Source organism: Pelodiscus sinensis, chromosome 9 (assembly GCF_052426305.1).
Source record: "Pelodiscus sinensis isolate ZL-2025 chromosome 9, ASM5242630v1, whole genome shotgun sequence".
In the NCBI taxonomy this organism is placed as follows: Eukaryota; Metazoa; Chordata; order Testudines; family Trionychidae; genus Pelodiscus; species Pelodiscus sinensis.
Window position 1 is genome coordinate 26,906,961 of NC_143060.1, and position 24,480 is coordinate 26,931,440.

At 41.0% G+C, this 24,480-nt stretch overlaps 1 protein-coding gene across 1 annotated transcript in view; it reads left to right on the plus strand.

Moving 5' to 3' along the window:
* Positions 1 to 24,480, plus strand: part of AK5 (adenylate kinase 5) — a 167,084-nt gene that overhangs the window by 13,924 nt on the left and 128,680 nt on the right. Inside the window, exons 4-6 of the mRNA XM_006129565.5 lie at positions 780 to 949; positions 1,062 to 1,175; positions 22,994 to 23,185. Coding sequence (XP_006129627.3) covers positions 780 to 949; positions 1,062 to 1,175; positions 22,994 to 23,185 — 476 coding nt within the window. The remainder of the gene's footprint in view (positions 1 to 779; positions 950 to 1,061; positions 1,176 to 22,993; positions 23,186 to 24,480) is intronic.

Below are 24,480 nucleotides of genomic sequence, written 5' to 3' on the forward strand. Positions count from 1 at the left end.
TTCCATTTGGCTTCAGTTAGTAATAGCTTTCCTTAATCAAAATGCTTGATAATAATCTAGTATAAACCAGGAAAAATCTTGATTAAAGAGGTTAGTGAAGGGAGATAAGTGAACCCAGATAGAACAAGCTCATCTTTGACTCATGCAGGTATTTTATTTTAGATAGTTAATGTTAGATATGGTTCTGCAAAAGATCCACTTCCAGGATATGTCTAGATTACATGCCTCTGCTGACAGAGGCATGTAAAATAGGCTATCCGACATAGTCAATGAAGCAGGGATTTAAATATCCCTGGCTTCATTAAAATAAAAATGGCTGCTGAGCTGTGCCGGCTCAGCTGATCGTCGGCACAGCGCGCGAGTCAAGATGAGGATCAGTCGACAAGGGAAGCCTTTGTTCTGTAAACCTCCTTTCACAAGGCATAAGGGAGCGGTCGACAAAGGCTTCCCTTGTCGATCGATCCGCGGCTTGACTTGCGTGCTGTGCCGACGATCAGCTGAGCCGGCACAGCGCAGTGGCCATTTTTATTTTAATGAAGCCGGAGATATTTAAATCCCCGCTTCATTGACTATGTCAGGTAGCCTATTTTACATGCCTCTGTCGGCAGAGGCATGTAATCTAGACATATCCCCACTGATTTAGATGAGAGTATTAACTATGGAACAACTCCAGGATTTGATTTAATGGTGCATTGGGAAATTGGGGTTGATGGCAGAGATGTCACAGCAGATTTGACATTTCAAATGAAAGCTCAATTTTTTGCTTATCTTTACAATAGGTGGCCCAGGAAGTGGGAAGGGAACCCAAAGTTTGAAAATAGCTGAACGTTATGGATTCGAATACATATCAGTTGGCGAATTGTTAAGGAAGAAGATCCATGATACAAGCAGCAATAGAAAATGGAGTCTAATTGCTAAAATAATTACTACGGGAGAACTGGCCCCTCAGGTACAACACACCTAAGAAATATTCTCTTTGGTACTTTGCTGTAAAGATTTTTACATGCTACTTTAATGTGCATCACCAAAAAAACTTTTTAAACTATTTCTCTCTGTGAAAGGAAACAACCATAACTGAGATAAAGCAGAGATTAATGCAGATTCCTGATGAAGAAGGTATAGTTATTGATGGATTTCCAAGAGACGTTGCACAGGCACTCTCCTTTGAGGACCAAGTAAGAGACTGTCTTTATTCTTAAGATAACTTATGCATCTCATATCACTGTTAAGCTTCTTGAAATTAATGAGCAGATTCCCAGCATTGCTCTTTAAATCTTTTCAAATACATAATTACAGGTTGACAAAAGGTCACTTTTTTGGCATATACTTTAGAGTATGAAGACAGAAAAATCTGTAATGAAAATCCTCCCAAGTTCAAGGATAAAAGAGATTGAGTCTAACAATTTTCAGACATTAATCATTTAGGAAGGGAAAAAGTTATCCTTTAATATGTAGTTGAACAATTTAAAATGCTCATTAAGAGGACCACATTGCAATCAATGAATTTCTTCACAATCAAGGAAGAATGGTTTCAAGGTTATTCTGAGGTGCTGAAAAGACTGAAGCAGATGCTAAGGTTAGAATTATCTGCATTTTTGTGAGCTCACTTCATCCAGTAGTGGTCATTTCGTTTTAGAAATAGTTGTCTGTTAGCTTGCTTATTTTGCCTGTTAAAATCGAAAAGGTATCAGATTTAATCAGATAAAATTATTGCATAGTAAAATACAGAGTCCTATCAGGATGACATATGTATGTATGTATGTATGTATGTATGTAAGTAAATCAGTCTAAAAATATTTAAATTTAATTTTTACTTGAGTTCAGTGTTGTGAGGAAAAAGTTATTTCAGTTTCAGTCCAAACACTAACATATAGAAGCTCTTTGTGGCCATATGCAAAGGTTAAAATTCAGTATTTCATTTTTAAAGTGCCTTTCAAGCAAACCATTTCAGAGTGCTCCACAATCACTAAAGGCACTAATTATCATTTCTGTTCTTTGAATTCTAAATGGAATTGCCTGGATAGCAGTAACAAAAAGAAAGCAGCCTAATGAGGCTCTTCATTATTGCTCTTTTATAAAGTACAGTTCCGTACGAAGCTTAGAAAATCAAATTGAGAAAATTAAAACAAACTGACAAAATAGTTATTATGGAAAACAATTGATGACTGCCAGCTACGTTTGCTTATAAATTAAGAAAAGAGAAGATTGTGGTTAGTGTTAATTATTTTAGGAGCTAAAAAAAAAGAAATTTAATCCAAACCATCATTCCTTGACCAATTTTCATTTTCAAGGTATAGTGTTTAAAAATATCTTTTTAGTGTAAGCAGAGTAGTGTTATGCCAGCCCATGTGTCCACTATATATAAGGCTTATAAATTAAGTAACATATGTACAGATACATAAGAATAATTATCATACAGGAAGTACATACATCATTAAAATTTGGCCTTCTTTTTTACTAACTCTGATACCCTTTTACATTTTGCTCAGGTACTGTAATTTGGCCTTAAAGGGGCTAGACTTCATCACACTACCCAAGCCTTATTGCAATTGAGAATAACTATGAGCCTTTTATCTAAGTCTATGTATGTGTTTACTTCTTTAAGAACATATACACCGACCCTGAAGTCTGTGTGCACTAAAATCTCCAGTAAATATCAAGGGAAAATTTGAGTATGCAGAGATAGCAGGAGAAGACCCAAAATTAACATTTTAAAAATGCATTGATCCATGGCAATAATGAAAGATAAATCGTATATGAAAATCTAATGAGCAGAACAAAGAGGAAAACGCAAAACACTATTACCAAACAAGAAAATGTTTTAAAATAATATAGTATTAGAAAAAATAAAACTGTAAGGGGGCACTTTATGGACAAGGCCCCAGATTCAACAAAGCATCTACTCATGCTTAATGTTAAACACTTGCTTAATTTATCACTCTGTAACAGAGCATGTAGGTTCTTCATGTTTTCATTGGACCCAAGAGAATAAAGTCCCTTCTTTGAAGAGTTTATTGTCTAAGAGTTTACAGATGAATGATCACAAAGGAGACACAACTAAAAGCCACTGATTTAGTGGTGAAATGGAGGAAACTTCCTGGTGCTATGACTTTGTTGTTTGTGTTTGTTAGCAAGGGAAGGATGAAAAGAGATAGGAGTGGTGGAATATGCAAGGAGTTAAGATGCACACAGGTTCTTCATACCTCAACAAGGGTATGTCTACACTGCAAAGTTAATTCGAAATAACAGCCGTTATTTCGATTAACTTTAATATCATCTATACATGCAAACCGCTATTTTGAATTTAATTCGAAAGAGCGGAGCCCTTAATTCGAATTTGGTAAACCTCATTCTACGAGGAGTAATGCCAAATTCGAAATAGCTATGTCGAATTAAGTGCTGTGTAGATACTTAATTCGAAATAAGGGGCCTCCAGCCCTTCCCAGGGAGCCCTGGTGGCCACTCTGGGCACAACCAGGAAAGCTTACTCTCCTCTCCTCCAGCCTGGAGACATTAAAGGGGTAGACCCTGGCCACAGTGCCTGTGCTAGCTCCACGCCTGCCAGCCCAGAGCCAGCAGTGGCCACCGGGGCCCCTGACCCAGTGGCCCCAAAACATGAGCCAGCAAGCCACTGGCAGCCAGCCCTCCACCACTCCCCAAGAGCAGTCTGCCAGCTCCCAACAACCTGACAGGGGCTGGAGAAAGCAGGCGCCTTTCTGGTCCAGGGTGGAGATCATGGACCTTATTCAGGTTTGGGGGGGATGCCCCCAACGTCCATGATCTCCGCACTAGATGGAGGAACGTGGCCGCCTATGGCAGGATAGCTGCCAGCCTGGCCACCAAAGGCCACATGCGAATCCAGGAGCAGATTAGCATGAAAGTCAGGTTGGTCCGGCGAGACCCCCAACCCTGAGCCCTGAGCTTCCCCTCCCCCTTCTTTCCCTTGCTTCCCCCTTCCAGCTCCCTCCTCCCAGGTTTCCCCCTCCCCTCTTCCACCCTCTCTCTTCCCCAGAAGGATGGTCTTGTGTTTAAGGGACTAGATTTGGCAAGTTAGCAGATCTTGGTTCTAGTCCCAGCTCTACCACAGAGTTCCTGAGTGATAAGCTTTAGTAAGCCACTTACCCTGTGACTGATATCCTTATTCTGTAGCATGAGGACAATAGTTGAAGGGATGGCACAGTCTTCAGGATAAATTTGATAATGTTTGTACAATGCTTACAGATCCTTTGGGAGAAAGTGCAATGGAATTGTGAAGAACAAACTACTGAACTCTAAACAATCTTTGTTCAAGACTGCATTTAAAATGAGATTTATGTTTTCTACAATTAATATTAAATTTGAAGTTTTCTTACTGGCTGTGTAGAGAAGCCATTCATAATGAGGAAAGTGAAAGGATGAAAAATAATGAACTGAAGCTGTAGGAAGGGAATTTTAATTAAATAATAAGATACTTCTTAATTATCATATCTACTCGGAAGTAGAACCTGATTCCAAGGGAACCGGTGAATTCCCAATGATGAAAATAATCAAATTATACCCAGCAGGAGTTTGTATCCCTTATTCATGTTGGGGAATACCATAATACCCAGTGACTTCAGTCCCTCTGATGTCAGACTTCTCATGTAAGTAAGTGCAAGAACATGTGTATAAGAGGCATACAATCTAGGCTATTACAATCAAATTCTAAAAGGTTAAATGTAATTGAACCATCAAGATGCTAAAGCGATCTGTGTAACAGCTATTTCTCTTCCTCGGCCTATTTCCTCCTTACAGTTCGGCAACATCATTCATCACATTGAATTTACATGAGACTAAACTCTTTGGAACTCTTTGGCTGTGTCTTATTATTTGTTCTATAAGGGTATGTCTACACTACCCCGCTAGTTCGAACTAGCGGGGGTAATGTAGTCATCCGCACTTGCAAATGAAGCCCGGGATTTGAATTTCCCGGGCTTCATTTGCATGAAGCCAGCCGGCGCCATTTTTAGATGCCGGCTAGTTCGAACCCCGTGCCGCGTGGCTACACGTGGCACGGAGTAGCTAGTTCGGATTAGGCTTCTAATCCGAACTAGCTGTACGCCTCGTGGAACTAATCCGAACTAGCTACTCCGTGCCGCGTGAAGCCGCGCACCACGGGGTTCGAACTAGCCGGCATCTAAAAATGGCGCCGGTCGGCTTCATGCAAATGAAGCCCGGGAAATTCAAATCCCGGGCTTCATTTGCAAGTGCAGATGACTACATTACCCCCGCTAGTTCGAATTAGCGGGGTAGTGTAGACATACCCTAAGACACTTAGGTTCTGGGAAATTAATAATATATATTGGGAGTTTGTATTGGGGTATGCAGAACATGCCACAACGCAATGTATCCTTTAGGATCCCTTGAAATAGGTAAGATATGGATTAATGAACAGAGTGTGGGGACAATGGGCAGTGGGGACGGTGTTGTAATAAATTCATCCATTGTCATTTGTTATCTTCTGCAGCATGTGAGGGATGGATGAGTACTGGCTTGAGATAGTGAGCAATGAGCAAAGTCGGGTTCATTGCAAAGCAGCATGTTCACTGGAATCCCCTCCTTTTGTCACAGTTTACACAGAGCTAAATCACATTGCAAGAAGATGTATAATGGCATAAAATTCAATGGGGGAAAACGAGACTTTGCAAAAGGGTAAATGGTTAAATTATTTGGAAATGGAGATGAGTAATAAAAGAAACTGTGGAGAATGGGTAAAGCAGGAAGAGAGATTAAGTTGATGTGGAGAGGGTCAGAGCAATCAGCAGGGTAGGTTTCAAAAACAAGCAGCCTTATTTAATGCTATTGAACATGTTTGCAATTATAGGTTTTTTTTTTTACTTTTGGCATCAGAGGCAAATGGAGAGGGCCTGCACAAGTGCCCTGTGGCATTTGAGCTCTCCATTGTCTGTGCCTGTGAGATGTAAGGAAGTGATGCAGAAAAAGATGTCTGGAGAAAGTCCGAATAGGGGGGTCTTTGAATCCATAGTACAGGAGAGTGTCAGGTTCTGCCCTGGCTCTGAAGAGGTTACTGTGGAGAATGCAGTTGGTTGAGCCAGGAGGGGGTCTGAGTCTTATCAAAATCCAGTGCACCTAAACCTCCAGATAGGGTGTGTGTTAAGGGCATAGGATACTAAGCTGTGGGCTGGAATAATGGGACAGGACCTTTTCTTCAAGACCTCCAGTGATGGGAATTCCACAATCTCCTTGGAATCTATTCCTATAGCTAGATGGTTTATCCTAATATATAACTTAAATCTTCCTAACTGCAGGTCCAATGAATTACTTCTTGTGCTATCTCCAATGGATATGGAGACCAATTGATCACAGTCCAGCTGAAGTGTTTTCAAGCCAGCTATTCTGCAATTTGTATTTGTGTATTTGATTTTTCCTTCCTGAGTGTAATACTCCGTACTTAGCTTAATTGAATTTCACCTTTATTGATTTCAGACCAGTTCTCCAATTTCTCAAGGTTGTTTTGAATTCCAATACTGTCCACCAAAATGCATGCAACCCCATCTAGTTGGCGTCATCCACAAATTTTATATCTAAATTTTATAAACTCTCTACTCCATTAATGAAGAACTTGTGCCCAGTAATTACAAAGACAAGCTAATGGCTAACTGTCAGAAATGGTTTACCATACTAGTAATATTCAAAGGCTAAGAGTATGCAAAACATTTTTGTTTTTAAGCACGTGTAGAAATGTTAAATATGTGCATATTTCCCAGGCCCAACAACAGGGTGGCCAAAGAGATCAGTTGCCCTATGACTCAGTGATTTTAATAGGTCTAGGTCTACTGACTACCACCGCTGCTACTGTGGAAGCAGCCAGAGGCTCGGGCCCTTTAACTCATTGCTGGAGCATCATGTGGTGTGCTCCAGGCGGCTCAGAGGGTGGGGCAGAGTTGGTGTGGCACATTCCAGGCAGTGTTGAAGGTTGGCTGTTCCCGGTCCCGCCCCTGACACCGAAGGCCCCATCCCTTCCAGGAACATGAAGCTCACCCCTACCTTCCACTTTTCCCAGGGACCTGGCATGACTGTGTGCTACTCTGATGTCTCCTCGGAAGCATTCTTCACACAATACCTGGTATTCAAATGTGTGCATTTAATTAAAAATTAAACTTACTTGTTTTTTTCAGCTCACATGGCTCAGTTAGGAAGACTTAGCATTCTTTGAGCTTATATCTTTACTTAATCAAGAAATACTATAGTATGAGTATTAATTACTATATCTGTCTCGCATATACATTTAATATTAAAATATCCTATTAATAGTGAATTCTAGTCACATTTCAGATATTTATTCCTACTAATTTCAACACATTTCCTATTGCCTCTTCAGCTAATCCAAAAGCTTGATTCACTGAATTTCACAAACTCTCATTTCATTAGAACAAAATATAGTTCTTGCAAAATGTGCCAAAACAAACCAACTAATGCTAATATTCCAGAACACAGCCATGGCTTAGAGCTTATAGTACCTCCCAGTCATGTTTCCACCATCAGATTGTATGTGCTTCACAGCTAGAATGTTCCCAAAGTAGCACTACATAACAAAATACACCTCAGGTATTCAGAATGCCTATAGTAAATGGGCATCATCAGAGTACCCAGAGGTGGTCATTATTGCTGTATCACCTCAGATCTACATGTCAGGGCAATGGAGATAATCCTCCAAACAATAATCTCTAGTCATGCTGGAAAGTTTGGAGGAAAGGCATTTCACACCTTTAAGTCCAGATGAATAGATGACACTTCAAATGAGAATTGAGGCTCAATTTTATATTCTTGATCTATAAAACTGCCATATGACTATGTAGAACTGTCTCAGCTCCCTCTGCAGATACTGGATTAGATAAATTAGAAGCCAGTTTATTCTATCTACGTTTGGTAATACCAAGGCTCTTGTCACTATGGTATCTGAGCAGCAATAGGGGTATGTCTACACTACCCCACTAGTTCGAACTAGCGGGGTAATGTAGGCATACCGCACTTGCAAATGAAGCCCGGGATTTGAATTGTTCCACGAGGTGTACTGGTAGTTCGGAATAGGACTACCTAGTTCGAGCCCCGTGTAGCCGCGCTGCACGGGGTTCGAACCAGCAGGGTTTTAAAAATGGCGGCTCCCCACTTAAGCAAATGAAGCCCGGGAAATTCAAATCCCGGGCTTCATTTGCAAGTGTGGTATGCCTACATTACCCCGCTAGTTCGAACTAGTGGGGTAGTGTAGACATACCCTAAGAGACTAAAGGAAGCCCTCAGGGATGTTTGCAGACATGCATGGCCTAGTTTTCAAAAGTGCTCAACACCCAATAGCAACCATGTTCACCTGGTGTAATTACATTTGTTACATTTATTTTATTGCTGATATAAACTGGCATGATGTCAAAATCAGTCTCTGAACACTAGGGGTATGTCTAGACTACATGCCTGTGCCGACAGAGGCATGTAAATAGGCTACCCGACATAGTCAATGAAGCAGGGATTTAAGTATCCCCGGCTTCATTAAAATAAAAATGGCTGCTTCACTGTGCTGGTTCAGCTGATCGTCTGCACGGCGCGCGAGTCAAGATGCGGATCGGTCGACAGGGGAAACCTTTGTCAACCGCTCCTGTAAACCTCGTTTCACAAGGTATAAGGGAGCGGTCGACAAAGGCTTCCCTTGTCGACCGAGCCGCGTCTTGACTTGCGTGCTGTGCTGACGATCAGCTGAGCCGGCACAACGCGGCGGCCATTTTTATTTTAATGAAGCCGGGGATATTTAAATCCCCGCTTCATTGACTATGTCGGGTAGCCTATTTTATATGCCTCTGTCGGCAGAGGCATGTAGTCTAGACATGCCCTAGGAGTCAGGTTTTTTTAGAGCTACTTGCCTATGTTCAAAGTAAGGAATTTATTTCTCTGTTTTAACTCCTATCTCCTACTGATTGAACATATCACATTATAACCCAGATAGCTTATCTTACAGGAAGGCCTTGGATTCTTGCCCAGTTTTGATTCTCCTATTTCAAGAAATCAGATTCAATATTGCCAACTTTGGTGACATCAGTGCTTCTCTTACTTGAATCATGTGCTCACATAATCATCTCAGTTATCATTTTACGTGGAAATAAGATTTTAGTTTTCCTGATTCTAGAGAAAAGCTTGAAACCACAAACCAAAAACCAAATTAAAAGAATCCAAATTTGTTAATGATTTTTTTAAAACTTGTTCATGATTTTTGAATGCTTGAAGTTGCTAGCACTGCTGATTTAATTCTGGTTTGTCTTGTCTTTGAACTTCAACAAATAACTATCCTAAAAGCAGGCATTTCACTTTCCTTTAAATTGGCAAATATTGGAAAGCTATTTAAATTCCAAGCACACTTTGTAAAATGCTGAGATGAAAGTGATTTACTTAGTATTAACCTGTCAGCATGAAATCCAGCAAGTCACCTACATAGCAGCGTGCTCACGCATGTTAAGTATCTTCGCTCTAGTGACACCATATTGTGATGGCTCTGATTGGTGAATTGAATTCAGATTGCTTATGAAGAAGAAACTGAAGCTTGACCTTCTCTTCCAGTGTGAGGTGACAATAGTTCTTTCTTTCCCAGGAAAACTACAGCTTGGCATTACAATATTTCTGAGTTAATTTCAGTTACTGTTATTCCATTTTCATTCATCATATATCACACTTTTCTTCAGAGTTCAGCAGTTATTTTTCCCAGCATGAAAATGTTGACCACTGAAAGAATAAATATATGAAAAATTTGACTGGGATTTATTAATAGGCAGATATATCAATAATGAAATGAAATGTAGGGTAGATATTACAATTAATTTAGATGTTAATGAAGAGTGAAAAGTTTAATTTCATGTTAAAATAAAGGGATTACTTTGTAAACAATAAGAATTTTTAATTGCGCTGTGTGTGCTAGACAATATGGATGAATTTGAGGAAGTGAAATTTTAATCAAATATATATAATATTCTTTTAAAGGTGGTTCTGAGATCATGTACATTCATCTGTATGTGCTCTGCAAACAGGAATATTGAAAGTCTCTTTTGCTTAATTTATAGACAGCCATTTTGTATGAATTAGGTTAACTTGATAATTCCCAAATACAGTTCTCCCAGGAAGGAGTCCATGCTCCCTCCAAAATGTTGGAGTAAATCAGGTTTTGTGCAGAGAATACTGTAGGAACTTGGGGAGAACAGAATTCTCCTTTTGTACAACAGCAGGCTCCAGGCAGCACTATAGATCATCCAGGTCTGCTACTCAAATCCCTGGGTGGGAATAAGGGCTCCAGACTTTATCCAGTCCCACATGGTGTTCATGTTCATGAGTCTTGTTCTCTGTGCTGGGATTTGCAGAGCAGAACCATTCCAAGTCCACTATGCCACAGATCTGTTCAGACCATCCACTGATGGGTGATTTTGCATCTTAGTGCATATAGTAAAAAGGGAGGGATGCTGAAAATTGTATTCTTCAGAACAACTGGCAAAAATGGTCTCTTGAATTTAACCATGCTGTTGTTCATCTAAAGTGAAAGTGCTGCCTCCTGCTAGTGGTGCATTCTGGTTCATTCCAACAGCTACATACTCCCCACTGCCCACAGATCCTCCAAGTGTTATGAGATTGATTCTTTACCCCTGCAAAACAAATTCATCTTTCCCTATCTTGTCCATGACCTCTGATATAAATCTATTGCACACACAGTAAATCTACCTTTTCTCACCCAAAAATCAATCCATCTTCCTCTTGTTGCCTGCTCCACTTGTATTTTAAATCTCCATCTCAATCAGCTTTTCACTACCCCCATGAATTAAGTAGGTTATCTCATCATTTGTCCCTGGCTGCTCACCCCCCAAAATACCATTTTCTACTGGACTAATACCTGGTTACAAGCATACCAGGTAGGAGCCCTAATTAGCTGAACAGAAGAGTAAAGCTGGGCTGAATGATCAGTAACTATTGCTCCCTAACTCCTATATGCTGAGGCAGGGGATTTTCACAATTCCTTTGTGTTCTAGTTATTCTCTTCGAGGTGCCCGCTGGTTAGGACTGTCTCTTACGTTGTGGGAGGAGCAGAAGGTAGAGCTGCTGCATGTGTGACTGGGATGCTGATCTGCAGTAAACAAGGGCAACTAGCAGGTGCTGTTGCTGCTCACTTGTTACTGAGTCCTGCTGGTTACTTCAGAGCCATCACTAAAGCTACACCTACACAACACCCTTACCTGGAAATAAGATACGCAATTTGCACTACGCAAGTTGCATAGCTTAATTCAAAATAAGGCACTATTCCAAAACGTCCCTTATCCCTTGTGCAATTTTACAGGGACATTGGAATAGCGAGCCCGTTATATTTCGATGTACAGTCAGTCCCCGTGTTACGTACAAGATAGGGACTGTAGGTTTGTACTTAAGTTGAATTTGTACTTAAGTCGGAACTGGCATCCAGATTCAGCCGCTGCTGAAACTGACCAGCGGCTGACTACAGGAAGCCCGAGGCAGAGTTTCTCTGCCCCGGGCTTCCTGGAATCAGCCGCTGATCAGTTTCAACAGCAGCTGAATCTGGATACCTGGGACAGAGCAGCTGGGGTGCTGCCGGGTAGGTCCCCGCAGCGCCGCACCTCGGCACTGCGGGGACCAACCCGGCAGCACCCCAGCTGCTCTACCCCAGGTGTCCCCAAGTCAGTTTCTGCTGAAACTGATCAGCGGCTGATTCCAGGAAGCCCGGGGCAGAGCAACTCTGCTTCGGGCTTCCTGTAGTCAGCCGCTGGTCAGTTTCAGCAGCGGCTGACTTGGGGATGCCTGGGGCAGAGCAGCTGGGGTGCTGCTGGGTTGGTCCAGTAGCGCCGAGGAGCGGCGCTGCGGGACCAACCGGCAGCGCCTCAGCTGCTCTACCACAGGTGTCTGCGAGAAAAGCCTGGTCTGCTGGGGGGGGACGCACTAGCTCCCCCCCCCCCCGCCAGCAGACCATGGAGACGCGGGCGGCGGGACCGAGACGTGCCGCGGTGCCGCCGCCCGGGTCCTCCGCGGCTTTGCTCCGCGTCTCCCTGGTCTGCTGGGGGGGGGCTCCCCCAGCAGACCAGGGAGACGCGGAGCAGCTTTTCTCGCCCTGGGGGACGCAGGCGGCAGGACCACGGCGCGTCTGGCCGGTCCCGCCGCCCGTATCCTCCAGGGTGAGAAAAGCCCCGTTTGTAAGTACGGATCCGACATAAGTCAGATACACGTAACTCAGGGACTGCCTGTAATGGGTTTGCTCTTAAGAGGTAGAATAGCTAATTCGGGATACCATAAGTATCTGGAAATGGCTCTGCCATGTAGATGAAGCCTAACAGAGTTCCCAACCAGTGCATTCAGGGTAATATTCATATGTATAGAGAGGGCTAGTGCATGGCTTATTTATCACATAAATCCTATCTTTGCACAGGGATGAATTTCGTGCTGAGATCATTCATTTGAGAGAGAAGAGACCCTTCAGCTGGTGTGAAGACCTAACCCACTAGGCAATTACCCCAACTACCTGTGTAGGCCTAATCAGAATAAATACCTATATGAATGTTGGGAAAACAATTGTTTTACCCATGTAGCGCCCAATTTATGAATGTCTGAATTCAATTTGCAAACCACCAGATACATGCATCATTTGGCATAATTGGAAACACATTTTTGTTTTCCTAAAACAAAAATAAAAATTATGCAAATAGTCTAATAAACCATCAGAGACAGGATTATGCCCAACAGATCAGTAGTTATCATGGAGAGTAACAGCACAATGAACATAAAATAACTTTATAGTACCCTTTATTAGTGTAATTAGAGTAAAATGCACTATTAATCTAATGATGAGTGTCCATGAACTATCAATTAAGTTTGCTCCTGAGTATCCAATAGAATGTATCAGGAATTAAACAATCAAGCAATTTAGTGGTATTTTTTTGTCTTATGAGGAAAGAAGAGCGTTTAATCATCTAATTTTCTAGCTAGCAAGTGTCACAATCTCACTTATAAGAGGAAACATGAGAAATACCCCCAAGAGACTATAAACCCTCCCTGTCACTTACCCTGGCTTTATTCCAGTAGCACCATTGATTTCAATAGAATTATTCTCAATTCACACTGGGATAAGTAGGAGGAGACGCAGACTGAAGAATTGGACTTGCTCACAAAGAAATTGTATTATAAAAGATAAGAGGACTGGAACCATTCCACAGCCCCTGTTGTATTTAGGGTTGAAACTGTATGTTTTTTGCCTTATTTAAAACTCAACAAGCAAGTCACTCACAGAATGCCTATTGCCCACACACGGGCAGTTTCTCTCTTCTGCTGAGCTCTACTCAGTGGCAGTTGAGAGCCATTTCCAGCTCTCTGACCATGAGGACGAGTCTGTGTGATCTCTGGTCCAAATAAGGTTTAGACACCAATATTTAAAAAGGGCTCTAGAGGTGATCCTGGCAATTACAGACCAGTAAGTCTAACTTCAGTACCGGGCAAATTAGTCAAAACAATAGTGAAAAATAAAATTGTGAAGCATGTAGAAGAACATAATTTGTTGGACAAAAGTCAACATGGTTTCTGTAAAGGGAAATCCTGTTTTACTAATCTATGGGTATGTCTACACTACCACCCTCTTTCTAGGTTGGTAATGTAGGCAACTGGAGTTGCAAATGAAGCCCGGGATTTGAATTTCCTGGGCTTCATTTGCATAAATCCGGGCGTCGCCATTTTTAAATGTCCACTAGTGCAGACTCTGTGCCCCGTGGCTACACGCGGCACGGACTAGGTAGTTCGGATTAGGCTTCCTATTCCGAAATACCGGTACACCTCGTTTCACGAGGAGTAACGGTAGTTCGGAATAGGAAGCCTAATCCGAACTACCTAGTCCGTGCCGCGTGTAGCCGCGGGGCACGGAGTCCGCACTAGCGGACATTTAAAAATGGCGGCACCCGGCAATATGCAAATGAAGCCCGGGAAATTCAAATCCCGGCTTCATTTGCAACTCCGGTTGCCTACATTACCACCCTAGTTCGAACTAGGGTGGTAGTTTAGACATACCCTATTAGAGTTCTTTGAAGGGGTTAACAAACAAGCGGACAAGGGGGATCCAGTAGATATAGTATACTTGGATTTTCAGAAAGCCTTTGACAAGGTCCCTCACCAAAGGCTCTTGTGTAAATTACATGGCCATGGGATAAGAGGGAAGGTCCTTTCTTGGATTGAGAACTGGTTAAAAGACAAGAAACAAAGGATAGGAATAAATGGTAAATTTTCAGATTGGAGAGAGGTAACTAGTGGTATATCCCAAGGGTCAGTCCTGGGACCAATCCTTTTCAACTTATTCATAAATGATCTGGAGAAAGGGGTAAGCAGTGAGGTAGTAAAGTTTGCAGATGATGCCAAACTGTTTAGGATAGTCAAGACAGAAGCAGACTGTGAGGGACTCCAAGAAGATCTCACCAAACTGAGTGATTGGGCAACAAAATGGCAAATGAAATTTAATGAGGATAAGTGTAAAGTAATGCACATCGGGAAAAATAACCCCAACTATACGTACAGTATGATGGGGGCTAATTTGGCTACGACAAATCAGGAAAGAGATCTTGGAGTTATCGTGGACAGTTCTCTGAAAACTTCCATGCAGTGTGCAGCGGCGGTCAAAAAGGCAAATAGGATGCTAGGAATTATTAAGAAAGGGATAGAAAATAAGACCCAGAATATCTTACTACCCCTGTATAAAACTATGGTACGCCCACATCTTGAATACTATGTACAGATGTGGTCTCCTCACCTCAAAAAAGATATTTTGGCCTTGGAAAGGGTTCAGAAAAGGGCAACTAAAATGATTAGGGGTTTGGAACGGGTCCCATATGAAGAGAGGTTAAAGCGACTGGGACTTTTCAGTTTAGAAAAGAGGAGACTGAGGGGGGATATGATAGAGGTATATAAAATCATGAGTGGTGTGGAGAGGGCAGATAAAGAAAAGTTATTTATTAGCTCCCTAAATAGAAGAACTAGAGGACACCAAATGAAATTAATGGGTAGCAGGTTTAAAACAAATAAAAGAAAGTTCTTCTTCACACAGCGTGTAGTCAACCTGTGGAACTCCTTGCCAGAGGAGGCTGTGAAGGCTAGGACTATAATAGAGTTTAAAGAGAAGCTAGATAATTTCATGGAGGTTAGATCCATAAAAGGCTATTAGCCAGGGGATAAAATGGTGTCCTTGGCCTCTGTTTATCAGAGGCTGGAGAGGGATGGCAGGAGACAAATTGCTTGATCATTGTCTTCGGTTCACCCTCTCTGGGGCACCTGGTGCTGGCCACTGTCGGCAGACAGGATTCTGGGCTAGATGGACCTTTGGTCTGACCCAGTACAGCCGTTCTTATGTTTAGAACAATACCTGATTGTTCTAATTTACACCCCTGGCCAGGGCTCTTCAGTGGCTTCTATATATGCAGACGAAAGGTATCGTAGAGTTTTACCCGACAGCCACATCCCATCTCAACATTTTCCACCTTTCCTAGACTCTTCACATACACCAAAAACAGCTGCAGCTAGCGCAGGAACCACCTCCATTAGCTTTATGCTAATGGAACCTCTCCTAAGGCAGGGGAACTCCCCGCTGGACATTTTTTATCAGAAAAAGGCTCTCTGGTGCAATACAAAAGGGTTGGTCTCTCACATAAAGAATTCAACCTCTAGGCTTTAGACTTGCGTAATATTTATGTCAAAATTACTAGGAACACAAGCACTATCTCTTCTCATTCCTACCATCTACCAAAGGAAAATACATACAAATTCCCACAGTTTGGTCCTTTCACAAGGACTGGACTCGATGACCTCTTGAGGTCCCTTCCAGTGCTAGTATTCTATGATTAACAATTCCTTCCTTTGAGTTTGGGGAGTTAAAGCATTATGATTCTAGATACTCCCTCCCTGGGCCAGCACACATTCAGATCAATGGGGCCTTGCCGTTGACTTTAAAAGGCTTTGCATCAGGACTCCGACAAGTAAAACACCTTTTCCCTATACCCTTCCAAACCTGCATAAGAGAAAGCATGGAATACAAATATATGACATACACAAAAGCTATACAGGTAGCATGTAATTTACATAGTAATTTTGAGTTCATGTACTGTGACATGCATGAATTAGCAGCCCCTTTCATATGCATGTGCAACGTTAATAATCATAGAAATGTAGAACATGAAGAATCTTGATAGGTCATCTAGTCCAGTCCTCTGTACTCAGGCAGGATTAAGTATTATCTAGACAATCCCTGACAGGTGTTTGTTTAACCTGTTCTTAAAAACTTCCAGTGATAGAGATTTCACAACCTCCCTAGCTAATTTGTTGCAGTGCTTAACTACTCTTGTAGTAGTTATCTGTGTACATAAAATAAATTATTTTTATACTGAGGGCCCTTAATTTTAAAATCAAATATAGATAGAGTAATTTGTGAGCACTGAATCAGTCTGGCTCTTTATTAGCTTGGTGCACAGTCTGGGCATATCTCATGGAGCATAAATCCATTGGAAACATAAGGCTTTGCAAACAGAACAGCATTTGCTCAATTCTGGGAATAATTCAAGTGGTTAATCTTCTGTTTGCTCTGTATAATAAATTAAACCTGCCCCTCTCAGCATTAATTTTCACACCAGTTTTTAAACCAAATTTTCTGTAGCCTTTGAATTTTTTTTTTTTTTTTCTGTGTCAACTGCTTTAGGAGCCAAGACACCCTACATGTTTTTTTCATCTTCTTGGAAGAAAAATTATGCAGGATGATGATAAACTAGAGAGGATTCAGAGAAGAACCATGAGAACGATTAAAGGATTAGAAAATATGCCCAAGCGATATACTTAGTTACCCCATAATCTTCTCTTTTGTTAAACTAACTTGATTACAGTCTATAAGTATCTACATGTGGAATATTTTAAAATGTAACAGTCTGATGATCAGAAATGACTAGAAATAATGTATGAATTTTTAAAACAGGGAACAATTAAAGAGTCATTGCATCACTGACCATTTTTAAATGAGTGTTTTTTCTAAAAGGTATGCCCTAGACTAGAGGATCACAATTGTCCCTTCTGGCCTCAGGAGCTATGAATTCATTAAAACAGGAAACAGAAAATGTATTTAGTCTTTTCAAACATGATTCCCTTATGGGATTTCCCTTGTATTCCTCAGAAGAATGGAGAGCGGAGCTTATCTCCCTGCAGTGGGAAATGGGACCTGGTTCAGCCCTTGCAGATCTCCAAGGGTCATAAGAGTAACGATGGGGAAGCCCTTTGCGTTCCTACCGCTTATGGGTTCCATTCCTGGGATCCAGACTAGCAGTACTGACCTATCACTTTTAAAGATGTGTAGCCAGAGTAAAGCAGTGGAGTGACAAGAACAATAGATTCCTGACTGCATGTCCAGCCCTCCTGCTCCTTGCCTTTGCTCAGATTGCTGTATCTACATGAAAATAAGTATATTAGAGGAATCACTAGTCTCGAGAAGATGGGATTTTTCCTTTCTGTGCAGGGTGGGAGTGATCAGCATTTGGAGGATCACTTCTGCATGCTAATCCTTAGAAAACAATCTGTCCCCTCGTTAGGAAATTCAGAGCAATGTGGTTTTGAATGCATCTTAACACCAGGCTGATTTTGAACTGAATTATAACCACTTTTGGTTATACTGTAATTGAAAAAACCTTTGTTGTGAAAAAATTGTCCATAGTCATTTTTATATAAGGGGCTGTATCTATCACCAGTGAATTGTTTCCACACATCTCTGTGTCCACAGTAATTTGTCATATCCCTACTTCATATGCATACCCTGGAAGCCATAAGCACTGTATTCTCTTGAAGATGTAGCTGTGGCTGAGGTCTGGTGAACAGGAAACACGGGGCTTTGTGAAGAAGAGAAATGCAATTATTGCTAATATTTGGATTGTTTTGCACTTTTTCATACAAATTATACCTGCATTTAATAGAGAGACTATCCTTTTGTGAGCTATACACTTCTTGCATCTAAACACCAAGCAGCAATGCTAAGAAACATAATTTTGTAGCACAGTTTTTCACTTGCTTTCTGACTGAACATTTGTACTGTACTGATGAGAGGTATTGAAGGCACCATCATAAAAATTAGAATCTATTTTGTAGTCCTGCCACATAGGTTAACATCTAATATAACCTTGAATCACTATTTCCTTTTAAGAAACCTTTTAGAGGCTAGTTTGATTTGACAATAGGCTTCACGTGTTGCGAATTTTAAACCACTGTTTGCATTTTCTCTCCATGAATGATATGTGTTTCCAAGCATAAAAGCCAATGCTTCAGAATAAGCTGTTTTAGCTACTGGGTTTCTGATGTCAACAGCATAAAGCTTACCACACTGTTACTATTGTTGTTAAAACCATTAATAACAACAATACTTAGTACTTTTATAATGCTTTACATTTAAAAAGCAATGTGTGAACAATTCTTCCTCACAGCACTCACTGTGACGTCCCCTCTTTTTATCCTCATTTTACAACTTGGAAAAGAAAATTAAGACACAAAATACATCTTCCCATTGACTCTAAAGGGAACTGGCCCCTGACAACCATCCTAGTTTTCATGGTGAAGCCACATCATTTGCCAACGCATATCAGCTCTCCTTTGTTGGAAAGTTGCCATTGGTCAATCTAGTGGTGTATTTTTTTTTATTAAGACTGAGATTAACTAGTGAGGGGGCTGCTCACAAAGGTGGTGGCAGGCAGAAGATGGCATCTTCCTGTTTTGCCCTTTGTGCTACTACATAGTTTTATCTTCTCCCCCCTTATTTGGGGGGGAGCTATCGGTTTCTTGGGAAATCTGTTTCTTGTTGCTCACTCTGGGTGAGGTTTTATGCTGTAGACAGGGTTGGGACTACAGACATTGGCTAGGCCTTGGAATAACTGCAGGCCTTGATAAGCCCAGGCTACATTAGGGTGCTCCAGAGTGGAGTACCAAAAGGGGGGGGGGGAGAACAGTGATAGCATAGAGAGGTTATGGCCATCTGCACATATTTTTTCATGGCTGCCAGAAGATACGTTTTGTAAATTAAAAGTTGACCACGTTATTTTTTTTTCCAAAATACTATGTTGTCCGTGCATACTGGCCCTCTGCTATTATCAGTGGAAATGAGATCAGACCTTAGGTGACTTATATAAGGTTACTTACCTAGTACAAGTCAGTGGCAGAGCCAGACACTGGAGGTCTTGGGTACCACTGATATGCTTACCCCACTAGGTGACACTACCTTTCTGACATGCAGTATATAGTCATACTGTTCCATAGCTTGGAACACTTTGAAATATATGGTACTTTTATGTGGTAAATTGGGGTTTTTTACTGCCCTTTAAAACCCCACAAGTTCTGGTTCTTCGTATTCCTACTTAACAAGAACTACCTGGATTTAACATAACTGCTTTTGCCAGAGTGCTGTACAGATGTCTAATACAGAAATTTACTTTTCAGAGGATGTATTGAGGGTTATGATGTTCTTTGAAACAACTAATATGGCACTGAATTCATTTATCATAAAATACTAGAACTAGAAAGGATCTCAAGAAGTTATCAAGTCCAATACCCATGACACAAGGCAAATTAATTTGTCTTGTGATGATAGGGTATGTGAAAGGAACAGAAGAACATTAACTAAACAATTAAAATAGCTTAAAAAAATGAAATTTTATTTTTGTTGAGATACCTGTCTTGGATTTGGGGGCCAACGAGTAGAAAAAGGACAGGGAGATTTCTACCTGAGTCAGTTGTGTCAAAGAATTTTAAAATAATACATACAAATCATTCCATAAGTTAATGGATTCCCTGTTAAAAATGACCCAAACCAGTATTGCTAGTTGATTTGCATCCAGAATAGCTCTCATCAGTTCAACATAGGACAATGTGTACTAAAGGATCATTAGATTTGACCTGTATTTAATCATTTAGTCCTAATTCCCCATCTGTCAATCCAATGGCACAAAAAATGATTTCATTATCTTTAAACTTTTCTAATCATCTGGCTTTGTTCACTCTAGTGCTGGTGATGCCTCAGTCTCCCTTGACTTCTATTTTAACTGTTATTTATAGTCCTAAAAATCTTCCTATTATCTAGGATAAGTCTCAGCTGTTGTAAGTCCTAGGTTCTGTTCTGCTGACTTGCTGCATGATGATCATAGACTAGTGATTTGGGCTTAAATTTTGAAATGTTAATATCAGTTTTGTGTGCCTCGATTTAAATTTTTGTTGTTGGTGAACCGCTGTTGCTTCCATTGACTTCAGCTGGAGTTTCAAGAGCTCAGCATCCTTGAAAAAAAAACACACCAAAGGTGTTTAAAGTTGGACAGCCAAAAACTGAGACATGCTTCAATACAGAACACTTTTCAAATTGTGCTTCTTGGCCTCTCTACATTACCCACTTGTAAAATAGTGACAGAAGTTCTGTACTGAACTTCGTATGTGTGTATCAGTCTGATTCCTGTGTAAGCCTAAGAACTTCCCTATTTATGGTAGCACTTGTCAATTCAGAATTAAGTGTTGATGACTACAGTAACTAACTATGATTGATTATACTAATAAACATGTTGCTTTAGATATGTGGATCATTCCCTTTTAATAATTTTAATAAGTAAAATGTATGGAAAAAATACTTAATGATATTCCTTTAATGTTAACAAAGCATTATCTTATTTAGATAGTACAGACAAAGTCATCTTAAATAATAGGTAACTTAATGGTAAATAATTCCTGTACCTTTCACTCTTGACCATTAACTATTAGGTTATCATATATTTCATACATAATACAGAGACGTTAAAATTTTAGCAATGATTTTTTTTGGCCAAGTATGTAGAGACATCAGAAATAAATGTGTGTGGAAATGTACACAACCCCTTTGTAATCTGTAGTCAGATGGAGGTCTGCACCATATAACTTAATTTATTTTTGTCCAGCTTCCTTAATAGTCAGAAACACACACACACTCTGAAAGGCAATGACAAACTAAAGAGAAGAAGATTTCCTGGTAAGATTTAAGGAGAAGTAACTGCTTGAATCTAGACAGGCATTGATAGTACAGTTTATCAGTACAGATGCTGACAGGGGAGGGGAAGTGGCAAAGGGGAAAATTGCCCAGGGGCCTGGCTGCACCATCAGCACAGCAGGGCTAAGGCAGTCTTTCTGCTTGCCCTCGCTCAGTGTCACTCCCAGAAGCAGCTGGCATTGTCCCTGGGGACCCCAACGGAGGGGGGGGGGACAGAGGGTGTCTGCGCACTGCCTCTGTCCCAAGTGCACACTCCCAATGGGAGCTGTGAGGCCAGTGCCTGCAGGCAGCAGCTCATGGCACTCCTGCTTCCTAACCCCCTAGAAGCCACTGCTAAAGGGGTGAGCCAGTCACTTTTGGGATCCACCCAGAAGTAAATACTGATCCCCACATCCCAATCCCTTACCCCAGCCCAGAGTCAAAACCCCAAACTTCCTTCCTGAAACCAACCTCTGGCCTAGCCCAGAGCCCACAAACGCTCACAGACCCCATACCCTCTCCCACACCCCTTCTTGGAGCCCACACCCTGTACTCCCTCCCACACCCAAACACCCTCCCAAAGCCTGCACCCTCTCCCTTGCCCACATCCAGACTTCCCCCCCAAAGGCTACACCCCAACCCTCTGGACTAGCCTGGTAAAAGTAAGTTAGAGTGGGGGAGAGCAAGCAATGGAGTGAGGGGTGGATCCTCAGAGAAGGGCAGGACAGAATATGGCCTTGGGGAAGCAGTGGCAAGGACAGGGCAATGGTCTTTGGGTTTGCATGATTAGACAGCTGTCAAGCCTACTGGGTGGACATGTGAAAGCCCTGTTCGTTTTGGCCACTCGCAGAGCACTAGCCAGTTCAGGCACAGCACTGGTCTAATGTCAAGCCGACCGTATCCCTGCAGGCGTGGCTTGTGCATGCCTGGGGGGGCTCATTGTCTGTTCTGCCCTTGGGACTGGAATTGCTATTAGTGGCCTTGGCTGCTGAGCATGAGGCTTTGGACTCAGAGTCCCATGAGAATCAGTAGACTGAGGAAAATGGGTTTTCAAAAGCACCTAAGTGACTTAGAAGCCTAAATCCCATCAACTTTCAGTAGGATTCAGGATCTAAGCCATTTATGTGCTTTTGACATTTTTCCCTATTGTATTTATCATATGAATTAAAGCAGCGATCAGTGGACTCTGAAGACTCCCATTTCATGAGAAATTTTAGCAGCTTTTCTATGAATGGCTATTGTGGCTCTGCCATGAGCATACATTTCTTGCTGGTAGCAGCAGTAACTACAAGTCTATGAAGAGCTTTGAAAATCATAATAATTTAAATTGAATAGTGAGATTGCTATAGTTTGAGGAATGATTGGGTTGATATGGCCTCATTTCCAGCTGCAGCTAAATCATCTGGCTGTAGAATTCTATACTCTGTAAACTTTAGTGCATATGGACTTAGGAAAAGATTTAGAGAAAACCAATTACAATAGTCAAGTCAGGGTTAGGAAACATCTAAAGATGGAACTATGCCAAGGTACAAACGAAAGAAAGAAGAGAAAAATAGAACATTCTGAATCAAGAATAATTGGATGATATTATCATCAATTAACTATAAGAAAAATGAGCCATGTTAAAATAAAAGACTGACCTTAAGTTGCAGAGGAAGTTTATAGTGGATCTGGAAATAGAAATCATGTCTCTCTTCTGGTTCTGCACGCTAGTAAACTCTATAGTGGCTATTGCATTTTAAGTGACATCTTATTGAGTAGATTACTTCCTTTTAGAATTTACACAGGGGTTTCCTGTGGATTAATTACTCAGTTTGTCAATGTCAGAATGCTACTCAGAACTAATATATACAAATATAGCATATTAAAGACTTACAAGAAAGGTAACTATTATTGACAGCAGTGCTGTATGAGTAATTAAATCACTGTCTTTTTGGATAATTCTCTCTGTAGATCTGCACTCCAGATTTGGTGGTGTTTTTGGCTTGTTCCAATCAACGGCTGAAGGAAAGGTTATTGAAACGTGCTGAACAGCAAGGGAGACCTGATGATAACCTCAAAGCCACTCAACGACGGCTAATGAATTTCAAGCAGAATGCAGTTCCACTTGTCAACTATTTCCAGGAAAAGGGGCTAATCATCACAGTAAGTTGGGATTTATGCACCCGATAAATGAATGTAGGGCTGCAGTTGAACTCAGGAGCTTATACCTGGTATTCTGCATTATCTTTGCTTTATAATAATGAGTCTGAGTCAAATTCTGCTCTGATTATTCTGTCTGTGCATCCACACTTCAGTACTGAAAGCAAAGTTTGGCTTGGGCCTTTATAGCTATGGAATGCAGATGTACTGCATTATCTCATGAACTTTGCATTATTTGTATTCACAACTCCTTTTTAAAAGACAAATATTTTTCACTTCCTATAGTAAAGAGGTCATATGGAAGTTAAAGAGTAATTTGTTTATAGAGCATATCAAAGAATGTTTGTTGTGTATTCAAGGATTGGATCAGCTCTGTGGTTGTATTTTCAGTGTTAGTCATCTGTTCCATTTCTGTATTTTGGGTAGGAGAAAGTGATGAATTAGATTTCAGATAATCTGTTGGTAATACCATTAAGAAATGTATACTTCAGGGACATGCCTGCACTTTGAGTAGTCTTTGTAATTGTTAACTGACTGTATGAGCATGCTAAAAATTACAATGGAGCCATGGCAGGAGAGGCTTAGCCACGCTAAGTAGGTACTATCGGAGTCATACATAAAGCAACTAGACCTCCCTTTACAGGGATGCTATTTTTAGCACAGTGACTCAGAGCTAGTATGGGTATATCTCTGGCTACAAATTCACACCTATCTTAAAGTGTAGACACACCCTTAATTTAATGAAGACTGCATAGCAGTGTAGACTCAGACCAAAATTATATAGCTGCTATGACACATAGTTTCTTTAAAGAGCATCAAAACATATGGAATTAAATTCAGCGCAGTGCAAGCAGCTAAGGTATGTCTACAGTACAGAGCGTTTTTTTTTTTTTTTTTTAAACTGCCATTTTTCTGAAAAAACTTCAGTTATGTCCATACTGTAATCGCATTCTTTTGAAAGAAAATTGGAAGAACAGGCTTTTTCTAACATTGGTAATCCTCATTCTATGAGGAAGAAGCCTTTTTCCAAAGAGTTCTTTCGGAAAAAGAGCTGTGTGGACGGAGAAGGGAGAGGAAAGAAGAGGAAAGAGGAAAAAGCACAGGTGCTCTGGTGGCCACTCCATCCATAGTAATCACAGCTTAAATACGAGGTAGCATCCACTCAGTGTGGACACTATCTTATGAAAAAGCAAATCGCTTTTTGATGTGCTTTTGCAGTGTGGATGCTCTCATTTCAAAAGAAGTTTTTCTGGAAGCTCTCTTCTGGAAAAGCTTCTTCTGACAGGAGCCTGCAGTCT